General features: G+C 41.3%; 1 protein-coding gene across 1 annotated transcript; it reads right to left on the bottom strand.

Moving 5' to 3' along the window:
• Positions 1-77: 77 nt before the first annotated feature.
• Positions 78-26,915, bottom strand: cacng3b (calcium channel, voltage-dependent, gamma subunit 3b). Its single transcript, XM_058653611.1, has 5 exons — positions 26,201-26,915; positions 25,283-26,103; positions 7,784-7,867; positions 4,777-4,917; positions 78-1,431 (listed from the first exon to the last, which is right to left on the bottom strand). The coding sequence occupies exons 2-5, from the start codon at positions 25,497-25,499 to the stop codon at positions 920-922; spliced, it is 954 nt and encodes a 317-aa protein (XP_058509594.1). The 5' UTR covers positions 25,500-26,103; positions 26,201-26,915; the 3' UTR covers positions 78-919.

Genomic DNA, 26,915 nt, shown 5'->3' with positions numbered 1-26,915 from the left:
AAAGGAAGCACCAATGTTCTAACATCACCATGTGGGAGAGTCATTAGTTCCATTAGTCACATGTTTCTTTTCTGTCATCGAATATTTTGTTTTCCCTTTGATGAAAAAACAAATCAGAATGCAGGTTTAACAGCTGACCTGGGATCAGAGCGTGACGGCGTACGTGTGACCAGGAAGGAGCTCAATTCACTTTCAGTTCAGTTAGAAATAAATATGAAAAAAAAGGTATATTTACAATATGTATAGAAATCAAGACGTAGTGTCACAAATGTGCCGCAACAAAATGGACAAACTGAATCTTTGAATTTCAAATTCTTTGCTGAACTGAAAATGAATTCATCCCTCTCCCGAGGTGTTAAATTCCTCTTTGTTTTAATGGTGCCATAATCAGAGAGGCAGCTCAGTGCTTTAAGCCTGTTAAAAGGTTAGGAGGAAGGAGGTCAGAAAGCAGAAGATCACACATGGTCTCTCACCTCCTCCCTCTTATCTTTAATTCACATTATTTTCATTTTTAGGAGAAGTTGCTCTAGACTGCAAAACCCCTTACAATATACTCTTCAATCTTTAGTAAATTTCAGTCCCTTCTGAAAAAGCCAGAGAGTCCATTTATGAACATAAACTGAATGTGCCTTCACATGTAAGGAGTTACAGGTACAACTACAGTGATATGTGGTAAAGTGGAGTTGGGAACAACTTCTCCTTGAAAAAAATCCTCCTGCTACACTCACTGAATCTCTCACAGGGCTCAGAATTCACAGTTCAAAGGCTAAAAGTTCACAGTTCACAGTCGAAGTTTATCAAACCCCTTCCCCACCCCGTAAACCCTGCGTGGCCCCTGCTTATGCTTGCGACCCCCTTTATTTTTCCTCATCACCATCCTTTGATACTCTGACTGGGTGATATCTGCAGCCAGCACCTCTCAGACAGGTGTGGTCCTGCGGTTGGGGTCCTTGCTGTAGTCTTTAGTGAGCGTGCTACTCTGGAGGAACTCCCTCTCTGAGTTGAGCAGCCCGCCCATGCCGCTGCCGGGTTTGGTGCCGGCGTTTCCCGCCTCACGTGGGTTCAGCGTGTACATGGGCATCTCAGAGGCGGCCGGCCCCGTGTAGCCACCCTTCCCCAGGGGTGAGGTGTCGCGGCTGGGGGCCTCGGAGGAGCGCACGCTGGAGCGGCGCCGGAAGCGGTAGCGGTAGGAGGGGATCCGGCTGAATGCGGATTTCTTGATGAGCTCGGTGCGGGACTTGGCTCGTTGCTTGCGGTGTTTCTCGATGAACATGTGCACGGCCAGCACGCCCACCATCTCCGCCATGATGAAGGAGAGGGCGCCAAAGTAGAAAGACCAGCCGTAAGAGTACGACTTCTTGCTGTCGCTCTGGCCCGGGTCGCCCGAGTTAGCCGAGATGTAAACAATAATTCCAATGATGTTACTCAAGCCTGGAGGAAAAGAAAAGAAGCATAAAACAATAAGGAGATTGGCGAGAATTAAGTGTGAGAGTGACTTAGAAAGCTTTCCTCTCTGTGAATTTATTTTATTTAATGTTTTATTGTTGCTTTTATAATTAGGTGAAGCACTTTTTAAGAAGTGCACACAAATTCAAAAAGCTTATTAGTATTATATATGTGAAGCTTTTAGGCACACTGCTGCTCGGAGCTACATTTTAACATCCATCCATTATCTATAGCACTTATCCTCTGAGTCGCCAATCCCATTTGATATTCTGAGAGAGGCCCGGCTCTACGAGCTGCACAGTTTATCACGAGGCTGACATACGGAGACAAACAACAGTTCAATCAAATAATCAACATAACCAAGTGTCTGGGCCGAGGGAGGAAGTTGGAGAAAATGAATGGTCTGGTGTAAAAGAATTAGTGACATTAGTCTAATGGTGAGATTGTAACGGAGCAAACAAACTACGGTGGCCCTCACACACCAGAAAGGATCTCAGCGTCCTCATTTACTCGGCATAGTAAATTTCCATTTGACAATGTGAAACGCACGCTTTCACCGGACTGTTGGGGCTGCTTTAGAAACAGGGCAGCCAAGTAAAAATAAGGCTTATTCATCAATACATGTTGCTGTCACACTTCTGTGTGGCCAAGGTCAAACCTGATTTGTGACCATTTTCAACCACATTTACACATTAATTAATCAAATCTAAGTCTAGCACCAGTCACTTTTACATGTTTTGTCCTTAAACCGCTTGTTTAGTTTTGTAAAAACTGTGCTGCTTTACCCTATTTGTTGATATTTCTATATTTTATATTATGTTTACCTTGTTCCATCACCCTGCCTAGGAACAAACAGATGTAAAATGAACCAACAGTTCTAATCTGGCATATCTACATGTTGATTAATGTGCAACACCCTACTTAACCATTAAGTAATAAACTTATACCATTAAGCATTTTTTATTTTATAGCAGTTATACACTTGTGTGGTATACTCAATTTCGCCAATAAACCCTCCTGAACGTTACACCCTGGAGCTTTAAATCCTAATGTTAACAGCAGACACAATGTGTATGGAGCCTATGAGCATGTTAACATTTGCTCAGAGAAGTAAAAAAACATGAAATGATTCATTCATCAGATAGATATTACAAAGTGAGACACATAAGCTGTTTCCAAACACGACACTCAAAATGTAAGATGATCTAAGACGAATGCATCAGGAGACTAAACAAATACAGGATGGAAATATGATGATGTACAGACTCCCATTGGCACTCGTTTTGTTGTAGGAGCATAATTTAATATGGACATACTGTAGATTGTGGGATGTACTGAGAATTCATATAAAACAAAATAGTTTATAATACAAACATAAATAAGTAAAGGAGGATAGGCCTCGAAACGTGGTTTTTTGTTCTGCCTGCTTGTTTTTCAGATCACATGAATTTAAATGAAATGTTAAATGACATTTTGATTATGTGTGATATCTATTACAATTCCCTTTGTTTTTCTTTCCCTCTTTTTTGCATGTTTTCTTTTTGTCTTCTTTTTACTGACGGAGTGTGACGAGTTTACGACAGCAGAAGAATGTTTGGAAAGATCCAGATTTTTTAGTAAAGATTTATGCGTATAGGTTTGAAATAACTTGTATACAATAACATTTCAATGAATTTTATTAGAAATGATTCTTCCACAGATTCAAAATGACCACGACTAAATGTTGTGATTTGAGTCACAATAGTTTGCCATCTTTAAAAAAAGTGGGTCCCCCATGTAGAAATGTTGGGAAACACGATCTCACAGGGGCTCACTCAGACATTAAGAGGTAAAATACTTGAACATAGGAAGCCTGAGACAATTTCAGGAACATGTGGGTTTAGAAAGAGACTAAAGAGTGTCAGAGTAATGACAGCAAACGTGACTGAAACGCAGAGAAAGGTTATCAGAGGAGTGACGACAAGACCGATGAATGAAATAAAGAAAAACACAGAGAGAGGGGGGGAGAGAGGGAGGGGGGAACCATCAGAGAGTGGGAGTGGAGTTTGATGGAAACACTGGAGAGAGCCTCTGCACACAGCTGGGCTCTCTTATTCCATATCATTAGTCCACAATACAGTGTTCATGCAGTGTGGTGGAACGCACAGAATGGGGACAATTAGCCAGCTGTAATTAACCAGAATCAGCTCCACACTATTGTGGTAAATAATTACCAATTTGGCTTCATAAATTTACGACAAAATCCTAATGGGACCCTACACATCCCACTGAACAGCAATTAAAGCCTTTTGTGTATCAGGGGCTATAGAGCATAAGTGTGTGTGTGTATGAGAGACTGTAAGTGTCAGCGTCCATGTGATGCATTATGTGTGTGTGCGTGGTATGTATGTGTGTGTGTGTGTGTGTGTGTGTGTGTGTGTGTGTGTTTGTACGCGCCGACAGGGAATCGCAGTGCATCGCGTTACTCTCGCTGATTGATTCATCAGTTGCTGTGTTCAGTTTCCACACTGCGGCTCCTCTGTGCGTTTCTGATGCTCTACAGCGTCCTTTAGCAAATATTTGAGTGCAGCTTCAAACACACTCTCACACACACACACACACACACACACACACACACACACAAACTTACACACAGTACAGACCTTGTTGCTATTTCAAATGTATTCCTCTGTATCATATTACGCACTCTATTATTCTACTTTCTGTTTTTAAACCTAATCATATTCCTCTATTTAATTTATGAAATAACTGATTTCAACCATTCAAATTTTTTAATAATTTGTGATTGATTGTTATTTTTGAATCTGCCTTTATTTGCTCTATTATCAATCTATTAAACTCCGGAGGTAGGGCTAAAACAATTACTAAAATAATCGACTAATAGTCGAATACTAAATGAATTGTCAACTATTTATTGCTTTGAGGGTTTTTTCATTATTAAAACAAGATTTCTGATCGTGTTAGCTTCTTAAATGTGAATATTTTCTGGTTCCTTTGCTCTATATATACAAATAAATTCATCCTGAATCATTTTCATTTGTGGACAAAACAAGACATTTGAGAACATCATCATGATTTCCATGTTTGACAAACACTGATGAACATTTTTCGACATTTTCTGACCTTTTATGGACCAAACGATTACTCGATTAATCGTGCAAATACTCGATAGATGAATCGATTATGAATATAATCGTTAGCTGCAGCTCTACTCTGGAGGTCTCCTCTTATCTCCTGAGTCTCTCTGACTTGATTGGGTCAACAACTGCATTTCTTTGAAAGAGACCCACATTTTGACACGAGCAGACAAACACGACGAGACACACTAACCTGCGGAGACGAAGAAGATTCCCGCACTGAGGATGACGTTGTGTCGACTCCGGTAAAACTCACTGGCGGCCACGCAGAGCCCGCCCAGGAACAGCAGACCCACACTCATGATGGGGAAGATACTGGAGGCACGCACAGCACCTGTGCATGCACACAGCAGAAAAACACAAACAACTCAAAATGACACACTGTTTGTGTTGAGGTTTGATTTTGACAGGTTCTTTTTCACGACTGATTTATGTTTTGGGCAAAGATCTTAATATTCTGTGTGAAAAAGTACAATGTCACTTGTCAGGTGTTGTGATGGGTGTACATATTGCCTCTAGCTGTGCTCTACATTAGATATAATTAAAGTGAAATGAGGAAAACAATTAGGGCAGCAATGATTTGATGACTAATTGTCACGGTAACACTTTAGATAAGGGAACACATATTCACCATTAACTAGGTGCTTACTAACATTCTTATAAGTAGCATACCAGACCTTTATTAGTAATTATTAAGCACGTATTAACACCATAATCAGGAAAAATCTTAATTCATAAGGCTATGTAGAATAAGGTGTTAATATGTGCTTAATCATTACTAATAAAGGACTAGTGTGCTATTTATGCATGTTAGTGAGCACATAGTTAATCGTGAATATGTGTTCCCTAATCTAAAGTGTTACCATTGTCACCTATTTTGATAATCCATGAATCAGTTCTACTTTGAGAAGTGCAGACATATCAAAAGAAAAGACCAAGAGAAACAACCTGTGTGCAGCTTCATCAGGACGTGGCCTAAAATATTGACATTATGTACGAGTCATCTTGCCCAGCCCGACCTTTAAGCGTGACATAATGCAATGCAAAGTTAAATAATATTAAATGTTTCAATCAAGGAAGCATTTAAAGGAATACGTCACCGATTTGCATTTAGCTTTGTATTACAAGAATAGAAAAAAAGTGTGTTTCCCCTGAGTTGAGAAATATCAGAAACACAGCCCTCCCAAAAATCCTCAACAAATATAAACAGTGTCCGCCATCTTTACTAACAGTTACGCAGTGTTTCTCAACTCAGGGGAAACTGAGGTTGGGAAGCACAATTTTTCAAAAAATACTACCCCTATTCTAGAAATACAAAGCTAAATGCAAATTGGTGAAGTATTCCTTTAAATAAGAATGTTCAAATTGTCATAAAACACTCAAAATAGAGCTTAATGTCCTCGCCTTGGCAATTTGCAAATTAACTCTAACCCTCCAAGTAAATATAAATATGAATCAGTGTTACATGTTATATTTGTTACAGAGCTGGAGGACAGAGATAAAACTGTGAAAAATGTGTCACACAACTACACACACACACACACACATGAGCCAGTGTGCTGCTACATGCTTGACTGAGTCTGAATCCAGAACATGTTAAAGCATTCAGAGGCTTTGTGAAAGTAAGGGAGAGAGAGGGAGGGAGGGAGAGAGAGAGGGGGAGAGAGAGAGGGAGGGAGGGAGGGAGAGATGTAGAGCAAGAATATGGACAAATACCAGGACAGATGGAGAGCAGCACTGACACATATTGAGGCAAAATAATAAGTATAACAGCAACTCAGTGAGTCTGCAGTTGGAGTGAAAGCTTTGCCAGCACCACATATGTGTGTGTGTGTGTGTGTGTGTGTGTGTGCATGATGTCACAGCATAAGGATGTTTGCAAACAGCTCGTCATCAAGAACAGAGCTGCGTTGTTCACATACGTCCATAAATATAGATTATATATATATGTACACAACATATAATGAGCTTATATTGGCAACTCTTTGTCTCACTACACTCCAAATTAAATCCAATATGACTGACAGTTGCTGTGACCAGTGGCATGACTCCGCCCCTATGGCCCAAACCCCTGGGCTGTGTGTAATGCTGGTCACTAGGTTCCTGCTGCAATTGGCTGAGCAGCTCTGAGGTCGGAGATCTCATTGGCCGCCTGTGGCTGTGGGGATGTTGTTCTGTGTTCAGTGGAGCAATGAAAAAAAGAGGCACAAGCTAAACCCTTTTTGCTTTTACCGTTTTCGCATTCTGTCATTCTTTACTCTTTATTTACACAGGAAACTCGATTTTAACTTTTAACCCTTCTTACTTCTGTCCTATTATTTTTTTGATGTATCTAGATGTACAAAGGCAATCCCTCCGTCCTTTTTTGTCTGTGTGTGACCGTCTTTCTCAGTTAGTTTAGGATTGTAACATATTTATCTTTTATTTTCTTACTTTCTATATTTTGTAAATGTTTGCACCTGCATTTTTAATGTTGTTGTGCAATGTCTCGCTGTCACGATGACAATAAAGATTCTGATCGGATCTGAATACGGCCTATTGCAATATTCAAATGGAAGGAGGCGCAATATTTCTTAGAGCCAAAATGTGCGTCAAATTACCATTTTAGATGAATTATTGTCCTGATCTATACACATCATATTCTACAGACTGAAGAAAACATCCTTGTTTGGCACAGATCTGCACAAATATCACACAGTCATTGTTTTAAATATGTCATTCAAATGAAAATGACAATAATGATGTAAAAAATCGTATCACTATCGCAATTTCAGTCAAAAATAATCACAATTTGAAATATATTCAATATTTTTCAGCCCTAATTCATCCCATTATTGCACCGTTCTCTCGTTTTCCGACATTGGCAGAGGATACTCGTGGACATGTTTCTAATTTATTCTCCCCATTAGGCCAGAGTCACACTCTCTGCATCCACGTATGTGGCAAAATCTGTGCACGTCTCGGCGACCACTTCACACGCTCCCTGCAGCACAACACTTCCCAGGCCAGTTGGTGGCGTGCAATAACCATGGAAACCTGCCAGTACCCACACACACGTACAACTCAGCTGTCAACGAACACAAGTATGCTACAATGAAGCCAAATTCCTGATGAGAAAAAAAGTATAACTACTGGAATGTGACATGAAGTGTGCACGCGTGTGCGTGGAAGGCTCGACCGTGTCCGCATCAAAAACTTACGGAGCAGATATTCAGCAGCATCCGCTTCATAGTCCGCGTCCTCCGGGAAGTGGTCAATCTTCTTACACACGCCTCTGAATGTTCCTGCAGAGAATCAGAGAATCACAGTTCAGACTGTTATTATCACACAAGCAATTACAGTATATCAGGCATGACCATTTCCTGTGTTATCAAGTTGTGTCCTGAAACAGAGTTCTGAATTGAATGCGTTATTGTCGTGCATGATGTCGACAAATTAAGATGAGCACAAGATAAATGTGCTCACTGTGATTTGGAAGCATCTTCTCTTGTGATGAAAACAGCAGCAGCAGCAGCAGCAGTCACTTGTTGTGCTAGCTCGTTAGTAACGATAATAGTTTGGGTTTGATTAATTAGTCGGTTACGTCTTTAAATTTGACAATCAATCACTGGATTGTTGGACACGAGCGCTTTGACGATCACTGGGGTGAGTTTGTTGTGAAACTTCTTTGAGGATTACCGCATCGCATCACATTTGGAGAGAGGATGACATTCGGCGCAGACATGAATTTACATTAGAGGCAGAGAAAATGGCACAAACAGAAACCCACAGAGGGGGTGGGTGGGGGGGGGGTTGACAGATGATGCAGGGCTGTAGCCTTCGGGCTATGTGTGAGAAACACTAATGAAAAGCCTTATCACACCCAGCACATACACACACACACACACGCACACACGCACACGCTTGAATACAAAATCACACAGCTACTAAAATACAGACATCAACAAGTATACACCGAGCTCATTAAACTGATACATGGACACTATCAATCATGAATGTAAGTAAAAGCCTTCAGCCCCCTGTATCTATATTGTTTATATCAGAGGACGTCAGTCGCTTTGTGTGTGTGTTTGTGTGTATTTGTGTAGTATTGACTCGGATGCAGTCTCCTACGAGCGCGCAGTGTGTCAGGCGGAGTGACTCATCCTCCTTTGTATGAGAACTCTCCATGCATGTGTGTGTGTGTGTGTGTGTGTGTGTGTGTGTGCATGTAGCTTCATTCCCACTCATCATTCAGTCCCATTCGCACATGGTCAACATCACAGGGGAATAGAGGTGGGGGGGGGGTGGGTGTTGTTCTAGGGGGAAAGAGGAGGGATGAGGAAGAGGATGGAGGAGGAAGAAAAGAAGAAATGCCAGTTGAGAGAGGTTTAGAGGTAAAATGGCATGGGGCGGTGGGGGGTTGGGGGGGGGGGGGTTTAGAGAGAAATGGACGGATAGAGACCGGTGATGAACAAATGAACGACTCCACCTAATTGCTTATTTGCATATGAAGAGGTTCTTTCCAGTATCCACACTCAGAAAATCATTCATGCATTGATCCAGCCACGGCTCACGCAGTCGGGGCTTTTGGTAAAGTAACTTCTCTGACTGAGACGCAGATTGACAAAAGAGGCGCTCGTGCGGCACAGTCTTTGATATCTCGATTTAAGTTACAGTATGTGTGGACGTGGGGAAACACTTTAAGTCGACAAATACACACAAGTATAGGAGGAGGAGCGTCAACCCTGCAGCACACTCTCAAAGACCTAAAACCACATCATGGCTGTCTCTCTCTCTCTCTCGCTCTACATATATATATATATATATATATATATATATATATACTGTATATATATATATGTATATAAGAGAGAGAGAGAGAGAAACACATGCATACACAGTGTCCTTGAAGGATAACATTTGTCGCGGAGTCACCTAAAGTAACCGAGAGCTGTTCCTCTTGGATGCATAAAGATGTAAAGCATCAGCAGTCAGAGCTCTACCTTGTGTTTGCTGGCCGGGAAATTTATTATCCATCCTGCCTTTGAAATGGACGGATTTGTATCGAACCTATCTGATTTATAGTACACCAAACAGTCTCACGCAATGACACAGAGAATAGCGGCGGGGAGATATATGGTTGCTTTTATTCCTCTCTTGGTGGCCTCAATCACAACAGAATAAACACAGTTTAAAGTGGACACACACACACACACACACACACAGAGCCTGTAAGGGCTGGGTATTTCCTACAACCTCAACATATGATACATATGTGTATTGCAATACACAGTTTGTTTTTGTTATTTTTTGAATAATGACCTTTAACAGCAAGGGCATTCAAAGAGCTAAGCTCTGTCTGGAAAAGTGCAGTTGAGCTCGCCGGTGTGCATATTGCATAACGTTACACCAGTGTATGACACTGTAGGTCATCATTAATGTAATACAAGGCAACATTTTTACTTTAACCCTTTAACACAGAGCGTACTACTACCGCAACTACGCGACAATTTCGACAATCGGAAAAAGTCCAACGGTTTCTGAAAGCTGAGAAGTTGCATGTCAAAACCAACATGTGGTTATTACGATAATTTGACTCGCTCCCTTGCAGGAAGCCAGAGAATCAGCATCTTTGTCACCAGAGAGGAGAGAGTTATTTTTTCTTTTTTTTTTTGGACATTGAGAAAAAGACTCAAACAAATGTTATTTTAAATATGTTTTATACTGTTCAAATGTCAAATGTAACATGCAAAAGCTGGTGTTCATGTTTTTTTTTAAAAATAAAACTTAGTAAGTAAATTCCGTACATTCCGCTTTACGGTATGCAGCATGTAAACCAAGCCATGAGAGAGCCAACAAAGCCGAAGTGGATACTTTCAGAAGAAGCCAGGGAGTGAAAAAGAGCAAGAGACAACACAAGAGTTAACTTTTTGTTTAGGTTTTCAGTGGATGACGACGTGTGCTTCAAGATGGTCGCCGAGTTTGGCTTCTTCCTTCTGGGACAGTAAGTACATGCAGACTTTATTCGCCGGTGTTGCATCAGAGCTGACCATCAGAAGTCTGCCTGGTTGATACGGTGCGTTGTGTTGGTTTAGGTAAGACAATTGAACTTGGTAAACACTGGCAGAGAGGTGAAAGCACTGTATTGTACGCAAGCATAGAAGTCAAGGAGGTAGCAGCTTATTTAGTCTACTGTTGTTAGTCATTAGTCATATCTTTGCCGATATCAGATAATACATTTTAAAGCCAATATCTGCTGATAATATCGTGCATCTCCAACCTTAGGTGATGTTTACGTCTCAAGATAATCCTCACATCATTTGCTGCTGTATCTATTTATCTATAATTATTTTATAATGAATTATCGATTGATCACAACTGGTACGCACATCACATCACTACCGTCTTGAAAATAATCACACGCACGTTGACCCTTTATGCCGCGCGAGCGTGGATTCTAACCCCTGGGCCAAACGGCACAGCAGACACGTTTCCCCGGCAATGTCATCGACATGTGTGACCCTCAGTAAGTGAGAGCGAGCTGATGAGGAGATCGACACGAGGAGTTTATTTCTGTGCCTCACACTGCAGAGAGGGAAGGGGGGGGGGGGGGGGGGGACTGATCATTACCTTCACATAAACCTGCCTGGTACCTCCGAGTGCAGAGGTTTCGGCTCGCTCTACTGATCTCCGGATTTAATGACGGCTGTGGATGGTTTAACACAGAGAAGCTGGCAGTGGTAGTGGTGGTGATGGCATGCACAGATGCAGCGGCTCTAGGCTTTCACCGCTCCACAGACGCTCATGGTGCTTCACCAGAGGCAGAACAATAATAAAACACCCTTCCTATCCTGGCTGTGATTGTTTTTTTCCCCCCACTGTTCTTTTCAGAAGCATCACAACCTGTAAAAAATAACAACTTCTTCACCTTAGTGATCAGAACTCTTAACTCATACAGAAATTCACAAATATAACCATTCATTTTTTTTTACCCCCATCTGATAAACTATAACAGATTAATAATTATACACAACATTGCTTAAATTGAATAAATGAATAACAATGACAGTCTGACATTCTTCTGAATCTGCTCAAGTGAAGATCCACCAAAGACCCGTCACAAATGTCATTGTGTTGCACAAAGACAATGAAGATATTCTATTCTATTCTGTTCTAAACGGCATGAGAACATTTTGTTACCGAGGCTGATCCTTTAATGAATGCTTCTCACACGCGTGTGTTTGACAAGCGAGATGAATGATTGGACGGATCGCTTTTCAAAATTAACGCAATGTGTCACGCGGAGGAACAAGAACAAGGCCCTCGAGAGGCAGAGAAACACACTCGTGTTTTTAAAATGTTGGTATTTTTAAACAAAAGCACTGGCCGTCAGCTCGTCCTCTACAACAACAACAACGACCGCCCGACTTTGTCATTTGCCCTAGAGTGGTGACCGTGTGGAAATTGTGCTGAGTCACTGTCATGCAAAGTCCAAATCTCAGTATTCTAACTTTAAAAAAAAAACAAAAAACAGAATTAGTTGTTTTTCAACGTTCCTGTTAATCTGTCTGCCCATATAAGTCATCTATGTAAACCCACGTTCATGTGACTTTGATAGGAATGTATAAGCCACAGCTGGAATAAATAAATAAATCAATAAATAAATAAATGTTTTTGTAGCTGGTGAAAAAGAATTATAGAGGATTATTTTTTCAGTAGTTAGGATTTTCAAAAGATTATTTCATGTATAATATATATAATAGACATGATTGTCTTCAGACATGTGGACGGAAGTATATCCCAGCATGCACTGGTTGAGTTGCACTCAAACAACTATATACTATAGTTTTTCACAAGTGGTCCAGAGAGACCAGGTACAGATTAATGTCATGTATGCCAGTGTGTGTGTGTGTGTGTGGGTGATGTGGACATGTAACACAAATTGCTCAGGTCTCTCAGGTTTTATTCACTTGCCTCCAAATGCTGTATCAATGATTGGGTGAGTAAATGTCACACAGACTTTTGTCAAGTGTCAAACAACAGCAAAAAAAAACCCCAAAAACAAACAAGGCCAGTTTAAACTTTAGCTTTGACAACATCTCTCCATCTCATTTTAAATGATGGTGAACATTCCGGCGTGAATAATGTGGTGACGCAGCGATCACCATTTCAAAACCCTCAAGAGAGAGAAAAAGGAAGAAAGAGAAAGAGGAAAAACAGACACGTCAGTGGAGCATGTGGCACCGACATTAAAATCCAATAAAATGCACTCGCGTGAATGGTAAAATGAAAGCCTTCAAAGTGCTTTACGCGTGGGCTTAGAATACTACATCATTAAAATAATTACCTACACATCCCATGAAAGAGAATCTGTCTCATTCCTTAAGTAAACAGATCACTAACAAGACCACATGTTAACATCACTCAGGTTTACTACCTCCACCGGGAACACGACGCTTTCGGCCACGTTTTCCCCCGTTGCTCTGTCCGACTGTGACTCCGAAAATTAAAGGACACATTTTAATTACATTTTCCGTTGATGTAAATTAAGGCGGCGCGAGAATGAGGTTATTAGATTTTTAGTGGTAATCCAGACCTGGGTATGGATTTGGGATTAAAAGAAAATTAAATAAAAGATTGTTAACCTTGTGAGTTACGGGAGTGTGTTGACACTGTGGGAAGCTGAGTGGCTTTGGCAGAGATTTGCACTTTCTGAGTGCTTTTCCCCAGTTTCTCATATTCCATTGCTCTAATAATCAATGCATTTAGCAATTATTTGCCCAAATCTCTCCATTACTCACACAGTCTATTCGTTGATATCCCTCATTAAGATGCAACAGAAACAGTAGATGTTCAAAATAACCACTGGAAATCACTGTTGGATTGATTAGAGATTAGATCAGTTCAATGTTAAGAGCAAAATTATAATAAAATAATATAATGTGTTGGGAGGATATTATCCTTATTGTCCCAATATTCCCTTGCCTGATCAGATGGAGTTTAAAAAATAACAAAACTACTTGTTTGGTGTGCCGGAAAGGTTCAGAAGAGAAGAACAATTACTAATTGTATGATAGTATGTAATATGTAAAATTTCTGCATCAAAATGTCTAAAAACAACAAAACTAATGTTAGTAATTCTCTTGAGCAGTGCACCTACATGAGCCAAAATGTTACCAGGACTCTTTAAATCCTGAAATGAAAACCTGTATTTCTATTCAAGGTAACGAACCATTTTATTTCAGTCGCCTTTTAATGACGCAGTCTGCTATAAGGTGCTGGAGATTTCCCATAATCCCATGATTCCCATAATTGTTTTGAATGAGAGACATTCACAGCATAAATTACAGACCGTGTATTTAATCTGACAGCCACACGCTAATAGTAAAGAGTGACTATGTAATTTTCTTTCAGTCTTTGAGCGAGTGTGGTTTTTGACCATTCATGTGTGTGTGTGTGTACATGTAGCTGGGAGAACATGTTAAAGTCTTTATTTCAGTCTAATTTCCTTCTAAATAACGAAAACACACGATTTCAGAGAACATTGCATTGATTTACATTGATTTGCTGGAGATTTACTCTAACCTTAACCATAACTACTCCTGGCCTAATCCTAACCCTGACCATAACCTAATCCTAAACCTTAACCTTAACCTTAACCTTAACCTAACCTAACCTAAATCTAACTTTAAAACATGTTTTTGCCTTAAAATCTAGTCATTTACATTATTGTGACTTGATTTTTGTCCCCACAACACAAGGAATACCAGGCACACCCACACACACACACACAAGGAAGCAAAGCCATAGCAAATATTTGTGCACACACACAACATGACCGTCTATGAACACACATTTGACTAACAAAGGTCAGGGTGGCCCAAGGGTAGCTGCAACCACAGCTGCAGAAAGGCATTATGGGACACGGCCAGTGGTGATGGGAGTCTAGTGCGTCTGTACATGAATGTCTGTTTGTGTTTGTGTGTGTGTGTGTGTGTGTGTGTGTGTGTGTGTGTGTGTGTGTGTGTGTGTGGCTGTATGTTTTATCTCATGTGTCAGGGGGTTTATTTCTTATTTCTCCCGCTGAGCAGAGCATGTTGCTGCGACTGTCACTTATGTACAATCATGACACACACACACACAGATTAACATGTGCACATTGCTTACACTACAAAAACAACAAAAACCTGTTGTTGTAAGCTCAGAAAATAATACTTATAATAATGAAAATAATAATAATAATAACAACAACAATAAAACAGTCATAAACAGGACTGTCATGCTCAAATATGGAGAATGACATTACTTCTACTCACTGACCCTCCTCACAATATACATATACAACTTCATCAGTCTGGTTCATTTGTGTTTTAACTAGACAAAAACAGTGCCCAAATCAAGGTTATAAAGTAGGCAAACAAACATGTCCCCATTTATGCAGTGAGCTGGTCATCAGATACTGGCTGTTTTTCCCTTGAAGACACACACACACACACACTCACACTATCCACAGCAGAGTAAACATGGACACATATTTGGCAGACTGGGGATCAAGAGGTCACATAACATGTGTGGCTTTGCATGTTTACCAGAATAATTTAACCTTGTTCTAAATTCTGAATACAAACTATTACTAGGACACTACCAAACCAGAGACACAGAGTCCCGTGATGTAAAAGGACCAGACTAGACAGGTGGGTCAAATAAATATTATTGCTATCCTGGGGTACCCTGTGATTCCCACCCCTGCACTAAAGCACACTGTGCACCAGTCCATCCTATATTTATATCCTATATACTAATACAAGTTTAAGTTAAACGCTTACATAACTGATTCACTTTTGTTCAATTCGGAAGGACTTCATAAATATCACATCATATTATATTATATCATATCATATCATAGCCAGTTTTCAATCCTTTGCTTCCGAGAAACTACAAACATCATTTTTTTGGGGGACAATGAGCAGTCCTTGTCAACAGAACATAAAAACACAGAGGTAATTTCAGGCTTTGCAACAAACGACCACTGCTGCAGTGTTTGTGGTGAAGCCAGCAGCCTTGTTCCCAGGTGAGCCGGGCCCAATCAGATGTGTGTGTGTGTGTGTGTGTGTGTGTGTGTGTGTGTGTGTGGTCCAACAACTGCATGAGCGAGGTGCGTCTCCACACAAACACATGCACATGCACTCAGAATATAGAGGGTTTTGTCAACTAGAAAACAGAAGGGGGAGTGAGCATGGGATCGGAGAGGAAGTTGAAAAGCAGAGCAAATTGGACTGCTTGTTTCCTCAGAGCGCCTCTGACAGCTCAGCGAGGGTGACTGTGCCTCTACTCTCTCTCTCTTATTACCTCGTTCCAGGCGATGGAAAGAGAAGACGAAAGAGAGGGGGGAAAAGGGAGAAAGCGAGAAAGGGAGGGAGAGAGGCTGGTTTCCACGGTGATGGCTGATGAAAGAAAACGAGACAGGTTTTGCTTGGTTGAACAACTGTCCTCTTTCTCTCTCTCTCTCCCCTTTCTCAGTCTGTTCTTCCTTAAAAACCACCCATGTTTTATTCTTTCTCTCTTCCTCCAAAACATCTGTCTGTTCCTGTTTTAAATCCTCTCCTCTTCTATGCTATGCATAGTTGTCTACACGACATGGGCCAAAGTAGGCGGACAAAACCATGTCCACGTCAGCCTTTACACGTCTGGATACCAAATGCATTTGCACCGAATAAAGAAAATGAGGAAAACCATCCTGGAGTGTCCTGAAATGATCAAATAGATGGTTTTCTGTTGTTCAAATGTATTCAGATTTTCATTGACATTGCTTGTTGCGTTTTTCATGTTTTACTTCTGTATTTCAATTTCCTGTTTCATTTTGTGATTTATTCCATCTGGGTTTACTTCCTGTGTTTGTCCTGTTTTTCCACCTTTGATATTCCTCCTTATTATTATTATTATTATTATTATTAGATCCTCAATATTAATACAACAAAAGTTCAATATATTTTGATCAACTGGAAAAACACTCTGATTTCCCAAGCAACAGTTTGCCTATCTCTACTCAAATCCCTTCCCTCTAAAATCCGGTGAAACATTCTTTCCCTTTTGTTTTATCTGGTTACATTTCATCTTGCTATGTCTCCTACGCTGCTTCCATTCATTTTTCTTTTTTAACTTGGCTGAGTGCTCCTCAGTACACCCTCCCTGTTACTGAAGCCTGGATTTCAGATTCTGCTCCAACCTGTGCACACCTCCTCCTCTTTTATCACTGTCGTGTCGTCCCAACACAGGCCCAGTAAAACACGGTTCATCCTTCGCTAATGCTTATTCTTTCAGTCTTTTCCTGTTACCTCCTTCTAAAGTTTCCATTCATCCCTTGCACATTATCCTCCCTTGTCTGTGTCTCCTTGTTAGCAGGGAACCGCTCACACCCCACACATGGTTACTATAAAGGAGGATTTTTCCTTCTTCCTTCCTTCCTTCATTCCCCGTCTTCATCCATAACCTCCTACACAGAACTATCAGGACTCTTCCCGCTGTAGAACATGAAAACATTGTAGGAACTCTTCAGTATTTTGTGAAAAAAACAAAACCCTTCACTTAGCTGCGTTCCTCAGTTTTACCGGAGGATGTTCGCCAGGCTATTATGGTTCATATGTTGTTTTTACACTTTGGATTTTGAACAGATTAAACACACAAGACGACATGTCTTAATTATCAAGCACGGTGCTTGACGATGGATGAGACTAGAGTCAAGCTTGCTCTTTCCTACCAGTCTTTGTGCTAAGCTACGCCAGCTGGTCATTAATGCCTTGCTGAACACAGAAAAAAAACATGAAAGAAAAAAGCTCTACAATAGATTCAGTAGAAAAAAAGTTCCTTACATTTTTTTTTAGCAGAAAACTATTATAATTTATCCGACTTATCTTGTGTCATTAGTCAAACCTTCACATGTGCCAGTGCGCTAAAAGTCTGTTTTTAGTCAGACTAAGACAATAATTCAGTTTTCTTAATGTCATGTAAACACATTAGTCCGACTAAAATCAAGGTAGTCTTAGTCAGACTAACATACTGGATAATACAATTCATAGTCTGATTACTCCTGCATGTATACACTTAGTCAGACTGGAGGTGATGCACCACTCCACCAGAGACAATGTATAAGCTGCACTACTGTCGCTGGAAAAGAACAAACAACACGATAGCTACAATGAAGACCCATGTTTGTAATTCGCACGATCGCATGTGTAAAGCAGGTACGAAACATACAGAACCACAGCGCGATCCATCTCACTGTCCATCTCGCCATTCGCGGTTTGGTTTTTTTGTGACGTAAAGGACAGCAGGAAACGGACTCAATACGCACTCGCTTACAGAGAGATACAGCGCCCCCTACGGAGACGGAGTCAGCTTTAGCTTGATTAAACTGTGCATGTAAACGTACTGAGTGTGTTACTCCTCCTCTCTCTCTTGCTCTATCTTTACCTCAGTGCTGATCTGTCAGCAGATTGTTTTTTTTTTTTTTTATCCCTGACACGGTCAAACACCCCACATCTTTAATTAATGTCTATCTCTCTATGCAGTGACCTCATTTTTCAAGCTGTCCTTCATACCCTACCCCGAGCCGCCGGTTTATTCAGTCTTTCTTTCCCTCTGCAGCCACCTGGGGAACATTTTGGTCCCCATCTGTGTTTAAAATGCTCTTCTCTCTATTACCAGGTGATCATTTAGATCCCCGGCATGGTCCCTCACTCCCTAGAGATTCAGCCGAAACCGAGGACACACACAGCTCATCCATCACTTTCCACCCGCTGCCGTTCGCTCTCCACCGCGCTCCTCTACTGTTCCATTCATGCACCTTCTTTCTGGTCCCTCCTCATTCATGCTCCGTTTCCATCCTCTTGCCGACTCCCTCCCTTCCATGCTTCTCTCCTCATTTCCTGGATTTCTCGTGCTCATTTATCACAGAGGGGCACTTAACCCTCCAGTACACCTGCAGAGACACAAACACTCACTGCAGGCAACAAATTTCAACCTGACCACACACAGACTGTCAGTAAGCAGAGGCTCACACTAACACCATGGTAGAAAAAAAACCAAACCCCTGCTACACTACACACACAGACCATAATTACACATACACGAAATAACAGGTTATTTTGCATCTACATCCATCACCTTGATTTGATCGCAGCGATTAGTAATATGCTTTCTAACTAATGTCAATAGCATATTTTACAAAATATGCCATGTTGTTTACTGATGTTATAAATCAAGTGAAAATAAATCGAGTTCCATTCAAATTGAGTTCTTTTTGCAACCAGCAAAATTAATAAATACATTTTAGGGCTATTCTGTATATTCTTACTTCTGCATTGGCGTCCTTGAGAAGTGGAAGACTACGTTCACTTTTAATATACAGTCTGAGGAACTTTATTCTATTTGTTTCAGTCTATCCTCTGCACCTCTGCATGTGCACTTCACTCGACTCTCAGTCATTTACTGTTTATACTGGATAAGATGTCTCTGTTTACAGCCTCACAGCGACATCTATAGTACATATGATATAAGGTTTTCACCAATCAGACCACCGTGTATTTCAGTGTACTTCCTATGATGCAAGAAATACACACACAAAAAGTCTAAAAGAGTTGAAGACAATGAAGACAATAAAACATGTCTTCATTATTTTGATTTAATTCATTATTTTAATAACCTACAGATGTATTTCATCAATCACCTTTTTTCATAATCAGCAATCCTGCCTACTGCAGCTTTAGATGACTGTAAAATTGAGATGTTTCTACATTTGGGTAGCGTTGAGATCAGAGTGTGTGATTTCTTTTTGCAGCTGCAGGTATCTGGATTTATGAGCCATAGCAATGTTTAAAGATTTTCTGGAATAATAAAGTCACTTTGTTAATTATTCATTCAAAAAGAATATATTTGTGCTTAAATTCAGTATTCTGATGTGGAGTTCATCTACGGCAACAAAGACTTTAATCTTACATTTTCATATAAAAAGGAAAGACCCAGTAATTGTTGGCGAGTTATTGTTTTGCAATAAAGTTGCTGAAAGACTGCACTGGATCTTTATATACATTTTAGGTAGTAAGAGTTATCCTAGGTGCAGGGAAAAAACACTGCTGTATGAGCAGGGCTGCTAATCTGTGTTTTTTGGAACAAGTTAAGATACTGTATATGGTAGAGGGCGACGGGTGCATGTTCACCTTCTTTTTTCTTTTTTAATTGTATTGTGTGTGTCAAAATGTACCCATGAAATAGCTGAGAATTTTTACAGCAAGCGAAAACTTCCAACAACAAATGTTCTCAGTCATCCAGCTTTTACTGGCTAAAATAAAGCTGAAAATATTTCACCTGTGGGAGGTGAGAGGTGAAACATCGTCCACTTAACTCAAGCTCAGCCTACAGCTGACTCCTGGATATCAACTTCATTATGTTAAATAATGGAATAAAACTCTAGCGCGGAACCTCTATCGCCCCCTGCGGACCTCTGAGTAATTACCAAAACACTGCAGTCTCTGACCTAGTTTTTCTCTCACACACACACAAACACATAATAGAACAAATTGCTGTTGTATGACGTTGTCTTGCTTTACTCGCACTGTGTGCTTCTTCTGACTCTGGAGCTGAACTCATTCGACAATGGCTTTAAAGGAACAGACGATGGTTTATGTTTAAAAGTTACGTCCGTCCTCCAGCTTTAAGCAAAAAGCATCTTCGTAGGACGATTTCCACGGCTCTCCCCATATTTTCTTTCATTACATAAACTGCACCACTGGAGGATGCACTGCATGTTGTGCACGCAGCACAGTACAGTATGCATGACTGCGCTAAATCTACTGTACGAACACTGCATACATGATGTTTCTCTACCCCCCCCCACTTTTCTTCTCTCATTCCATCTCTCCTTCACTCCGTCTGTGATGTTGAACAGAGCACGAGTCACACGTGCACCAGTCGGAGACAACCATTTGCCGTCAGTTTATAAGGCGTTTATGAATTATAAAAGTGTGACAAGCAGGGACCGGGAATGAGTGAAGTGGGGATAACATGGGCGGAATGAGCAAAGACATAAATGGTAGCGTACTCCCTCTAGCTGAGTTGTTGTTGTGTGCGTGTGTGTGTGTGAGACAAAGTGAGGTTGTGTTTTTGTGTCAGCTACATATGAGCCTCTGTACTGTATGTGTGTGTCTGTGGGTGTCCATTGACATTGTGCTGACATTGTGTTAACGTGGTGTACGGCTCCCACAGCTGTTCTTATTTGGTGGCCTGGGAATATCCACAAATGTGTCAATTTATTCATTCAATTATACGTGTGTGTGTGTAATGTTTAAATGAGAGCGTGTGTGTTGAATGCAGCCTTCTGCACCATCTGCCCCTGTAATGGCCTCTTATGCCCTTCAGAGTGCGATGGTTAGGTCTGACTGCATCAGACACAAACATACATGTACACAAAAGACTCTCTGGTGTTTCTAATGGTGATTAAACAACAAGGTTGTCTTGCTCTCATAATGTGAAGACTTTCCAGTGAATCAAAGTCACATGGTTCACTGTGAATTACATGACATGAACACTAATGCCTCGTTTCCGCATTGGTCTGCATTTCCCAGTCTGACATGCTGTGAAAGGCCGTGTGTACTTTGAGTAGCAGGAAGTCTAGATTAAAGCTAACTCGCTAAGAGAAGCTTTATTCAGGCCTTGCTGAGGGTCAAACTGTGCTGAAACTTTATTTTGTAGGGCTGGAGCTAACGATTATTTTCATAATAGATTAATCTGTCGATTATTCTATTATCATGATTATACTTGCTTGGTCCGTAAAAGGTCAGAAAACGTGGAGACGACAGTGTTCTCAAATGTCTGGTTTTGTGCACAAACCAAAAATTATTCAGTTCTAATGATTTCTTTATTATATGGAGCAAAGAAACCAGAATATATACACATTTAAGAAGTGTGAAAAAAACTGATCAAACAGATCAATCCACAATCAAAATAGTTGACCATAAATGTAGAAATTAAGTACTCAAATAATCGTTGCAGCCCTATTGTTTTGTTAAAAAAAAAGTGAAATGTGGGACAGTTGAAGAGTAAATCAATCGATATATCCATAATAATACAACTGAATGTGATTAAACCTCAGTTTTATAAGAATATCAGGTGGCATTGGTATTTTATATAACCATGCAGCGAAATATTCTCCCATGGCAGCAGTGAATATACATCTGTGCTTCATTAGCATCTCTTTCATCTTTACAGAAATGCTTTTCCATACAACAGAGTCCATAATTTATGGAAAATTAACAAAACTTTGCAGAGTTATGCCTCTTTGTTGTTCTGTATGAGTGGACAGTCGTTGAAAGGACTGGTTACCAGTTTCCTACTGGTGTGCTCTGCAGTCTATATGGCCTCGTTTAGCACTGCTACCTCCAAATGTGTCTCATAAGATCAGTTAGCATGCGTGCCAGAAATACACCTGGGTTTGGAAGAGAGTGGCAGAACATTCAACAGGTGCTGCATGTGGTCACCGCGTGAGTCCAGCTGCTGCGGTCAGTAAATAGCTTGTTTTGAGCTCTCTAGCTGTGTGGCTTCACTGGCTGCAGCCAACAATTACGCACATATGTCAAGCAAACATTTTGCTCTAAAAGAAAACCCGACTGGGAATCTGCAGCTTTTTGCTCGATAGACAGATGGTAGTTCAGTGTTGCTGTAAACAGATTTCGGTTGTTTACAGTGTCAGCGGCTTCTAATATGGGATCCAGCTTCCGAGCGATTTGTAACACTTGCAGCGCAAAGAAAACCCAAATATCAACAAACTTCTGTGGGTTTCCCCTTTGTATTGAAACTCCCACTGGTATAAAAAGCCACATTTTAAAATAAGGTGCGATAAAAACAAGTCCCACAGAGACGGCAAAGAGAATTATTTATAATTAAACACACAAATAGCTGCCAAAAACTAGGGATAGCTCAATATTTTTGATACAATACTGATATCACAAGCTTTATCTACCAATACTGATCAGTTAATCTATCCAGGCTGATGCATTTACCAACTCGCTGTAGTATAACAGCCATTTGCAGACTCACTCGTGTCCTGGTCACATGACAGTGGTGGCAGGCGTCTCTCTTTTCAACATGTTACCTGTGTTTAGTGAAGCATTTACACCATGTTTAGGGTAATTCAGATCAGCTCATAGCTACTACAAACCACATGTACTAATCTATAGGACTGTACAATCTAATCTTGTTTTATCACAATACTGGCTGCTGCAATTTCACAATCGCAGGAGGTGCAATATTTCTAAAAGCCAAAATGTGTGAAAAATTACTATTTTATAGCCTATACACATCATATTCTACACCAAAGAAAACATATATCACAACTATCACACAGTAATCATTTTAAATATGTAATTCAAATGAAAATGAGAATAATTCTTAATTATTCTTAATTCATAATACAAGACACGAAGACTGTAACTGACCTCAAGAGGATCAGAGGTGATCTGATACTGAAGGTGGATTTAGACTAGACCTTACTTGGACTTGTATCATCTCTTTAATATGCTTGACTACAGGACTACGTTTGTGACTGATATTAACAGTCTGTTACCTGTTTCTATGGATTTAAAGAAAGCTGTAAACGCTTAGGCTAACGTAAGTACACTAATCAAAAAATGTTTCAACATTAGTCTTGATATTTGAATGCAGGTGCAGTATGTCATTTTTTTTCCCCAATTTTGTTGATATTATTCTGCCCCCATTTGGTCTGAGAAGTCAAAGAACAAAAGATGGGTGTGGGTGAAAACGTTGAGGAGTTGACGTTGGGTTTTTAGATATTCCCGCTACTTCCTGTCGTCTTCTGACACTTTTTCCTGTGTCCCACTAACTCTTTTTCATTGGCTGTTGGCAGCATATGTTTGCTGTTGGGTCAAAAAAAGATCAAACATGTTGGACTGACTGCAACTGAGGTCAGGTCTGTTACCCTCACACACAATTTGAGACCTTTCTGCTCCAGTGCTGACTTAAGCAGACTCTGCCTTGTAGCGTGTCCCCAGCTTCAGGGAGCATTTGTGTGTATACAGCGGCAGTGCAGAGGAGGGTGAGGGCAAGAAGCATTGATCATGTTGAGCCCAATGTTGCTGTTGTGTCTGTCCATCTCAACATACCCTAACCCTGTGTGCAGCATGACAATGTGAATGGGCAACACTGCTATTGAGCTAATGATCAGGCTTGTGTGAAATCAACTTGTTGTATTAGTTAAATGTTACAAACAAACTACAGTTTTAAATAAAAACACATATCAAACTTTCTTTCCAACGCATCCAACACACCATATTGTCAGTGGCAACTGTGCAGCAGTCACTTGCATAAATTGACAGTTCTCTTCACACGTCCCTGGTTGTCAAATGTGTGTCTTATCACAGCACCACCCAGGTTGCTTCACACTGGGTTGTCTTTACTGGCTCCCTAACAACGAGACGACAAGATGGCTTCAAAAAAAAAAAACCCAAACCCAAATTCCTAACAGTGCTTTCTGTGCCACATCCAGGTACTTGTTAGGGGTGCATCTGGCAGACTAATAACACTGCCAGCTGCCTGTGTTTGTGCCTGTTAGTGTTTTATTTGTACCTTCAGCCATGCGGCAATATCACAACGACCAAACGAGAGCAGGAAACTATTTGATTCTATTCTGGAGCAAAGGAAGAGTGAATTCAAGGACAGCTTCTTAAGAAACTGAGTTATGGGGATTATGGGACGCTGTCAAACACACACACACACACACACACACACAATCAGAGCCTACCAAGGCTCCTCTGGTCTTAGAAACAACCAACTAATTTCAATGCAAATCACAAAGGCTGTTATACTCTGTTATGCAGCACACCTGAGCCATGGTTTATACATTTTGGGTGGTTTAAGTTATGTGTATCTTTAAGTTGACATCCCTGTATTACAATATCAAGTTATTAATATTCAATTTTTGGTGTGTCATGTGGTAATGCATAATACAGTTGGTCTAGCATTCTTGCTTTTGCAGCAATGGCCTTCCAGAACAAGGGCCTTTCTGCATGGAGTTTGCATGATCTCCCTGTGTGTGTGTGTGTGTGTGTGCATGCGTTTCCTCCCACAGTCCAAAAACATGCAGATATGGGGATTAGGCGAATTGGACACTCTAAATTGACTGTAGGTGTGAGTGTGAGAGTGGATGGTTGTTTGTCTCTATGTGGCCCTGTGATGGACTGGCGACCTGTCCAGGGTGTACCCTACCTTTTGCCCTATGTCAGCTGGGATTTGCACCAGCGCCCCTGCAACCCTCATGTTGAGGATAAAGCAGTTCAAGATGGCTGGATGAATGGATGGATGGTCAGCCCCTAGTTAAGACTTGGTTTTAGGTAAGGGTTGGGCATGTGGGGTTAGGGGATGCATTATCACTTTAGATGTCATCAGAACTATAGAGAGACAAGTATGTGTGTGTTATAGAAAACACACACACATACACATGATATAGAGAAACCGGCAGCCAGCCACACACACACACACGCACTCACTGAGAAAGTCATGATGGTGCCCGCGTGCACACGCATACATGCATCTACACAGACAGACAGATGTTTTAAAGACACACACACACAGAGGGAGAGAGAGAGAGAGAGAGCGAGAGAGAGAGAGAGAGAGAGAGAGAGAGAGTGTCGGTCAGACTGATCACGTACCTTCCAGACAGCAGGTTCGCCAGAGGCCGGAGTGCGTCATCACCTCCTCGTTCTTGCGGCTCGTGTCGTTGTCGCCGCTGCTCTTCACGCGACAGACCCCGCGCGAGTACAGCCAGTAGTCGGTACCCACGGCGATGGTCATAAGGCTGAAGGCGGCGAACGCGCCCACCGTCGTTACGAGCATCTGGACGCCGCGGTCACACATCAGCATCTTCATAAAGGCGGCTCCTGTTTGTCAGTTTTTTCTTCCCCCTTTTTTTATTATTTTTTTTTTTACCTCCTTCTCTTTTTTAGATTCGGCCGTTAATTTCCTTTAAATCCCACGAGATTTGGAGAGTCAGGGTGAGCCCGTCTGATGAGCACTCCAAAAAACATGTAGGGTCTATTTAAAAAAAAAAAAATAAAAAATGAAATAGAAAAAACGTCAAAGACGGAGGGATTTATGAGCAGTCACAGATGAAGTACTTGGCTGCCTTGTTCGTTGAGTTGACAAGAGGCTCGTGGCAAAGGGCGGGAAGGTGGGGGGGCGGCGGCACGTCACTTTCTCGCGCATCAAAAACCGGTTTTCACCACCACCACCCTCGTGCACACACACACACACACGCTGGGATTTTTGAACGGGTGTCGTTTACCCGACACTGTCCTCAGTGAGTCAGAGTGGACACCACATTCCGTCTCTCCATCAGTATGTCCCCGGGTTACGCAGGGCCAGCTGCGTCCTTCCTTCCTTCCTTCCTTTCCTTCTCAACTTCTCCTCTTCCAAAACAGCCCTTTAACTAATGTGTTTACCATTAACAGCTGTCTGCGTGGAGGGACTCCATCTTTAAAACAACAACGACAACAAAGGGTTAAAAACCACACAGTGTCAAATGTTTCTAATAAAACATGATTTGTGAAGGAGACTCGCCTTTAACTCACCGCTGTGTTTGGAGCTGGTCCTCCCTCTGTCTCTTTATCTCTCTCTATCTCTCTCTCACTGTAGCAGCAGAAAACTGGATTGAAGCCTTTTTTTCCGCCGGTCGGTTCCTGTTGAATTACTGAATGACTAGTGGGATGAATGGATGAATGAATGAATAAAGACCATGCGTCGGCTATGAGGAGAGAGTGACCGCTGGTCTTGATCCGTCGTGTGTTAAAATCCAGTCCAGCTCTCGACTCACTGGCATGTTTTCTCCTCCTCCTCCTCCTCCTCCTCGAGGATGATGATGGTGGTGGTGATGTCCAGAGTGGGAGCAGAAACTCGTCCAAACAGACACGAATAATAATATTATTAATAATTAGAATAATCGGGTTGTTACCACGGATTATCTGCAGTGGAGCTACAAGGCTTTAAGGATGCGCGGAAAAATAAGGACGCGATTCATTACTGTTGTCATCCAAAGCATCCGTCTCTCTCTCTCGCTCTTCCCCCCTCTCTCTCTCTCTCTCTCTCTCTCTCTCCCTCACCGCCGAAGTTCAACCACAACCGGGACAAACCGTTCGATGAACCACCCGCTGACGGAGCCTGCAGGACTGTTACACCCGCCTGGGTTTGCTCCCGAGAAACGTGCTCGTTCCTGCGAATGAAAAAAAAAATGACAGCCGTCGTCGCCTCCTCCTCCTCCTCCTTCTCCTCCTCTTCCTCCTCCTCCGG

Source organism: Solea solea, chromosome 16, assembly GCF_958295425.1.
Source record: "Solea solea chromosome 16, fSolSol10.1, whole genome shotgun sequence".
NCBI classification, from domain to species: Eukaryota; Metazoa; Chordata; class Actinopteri; order Pleuronectiformes; family Soleidae; genus Solea; species Solea solea.
This window is presented reverse-complemented; position numbering and strand designations above follow the sequence as displayed.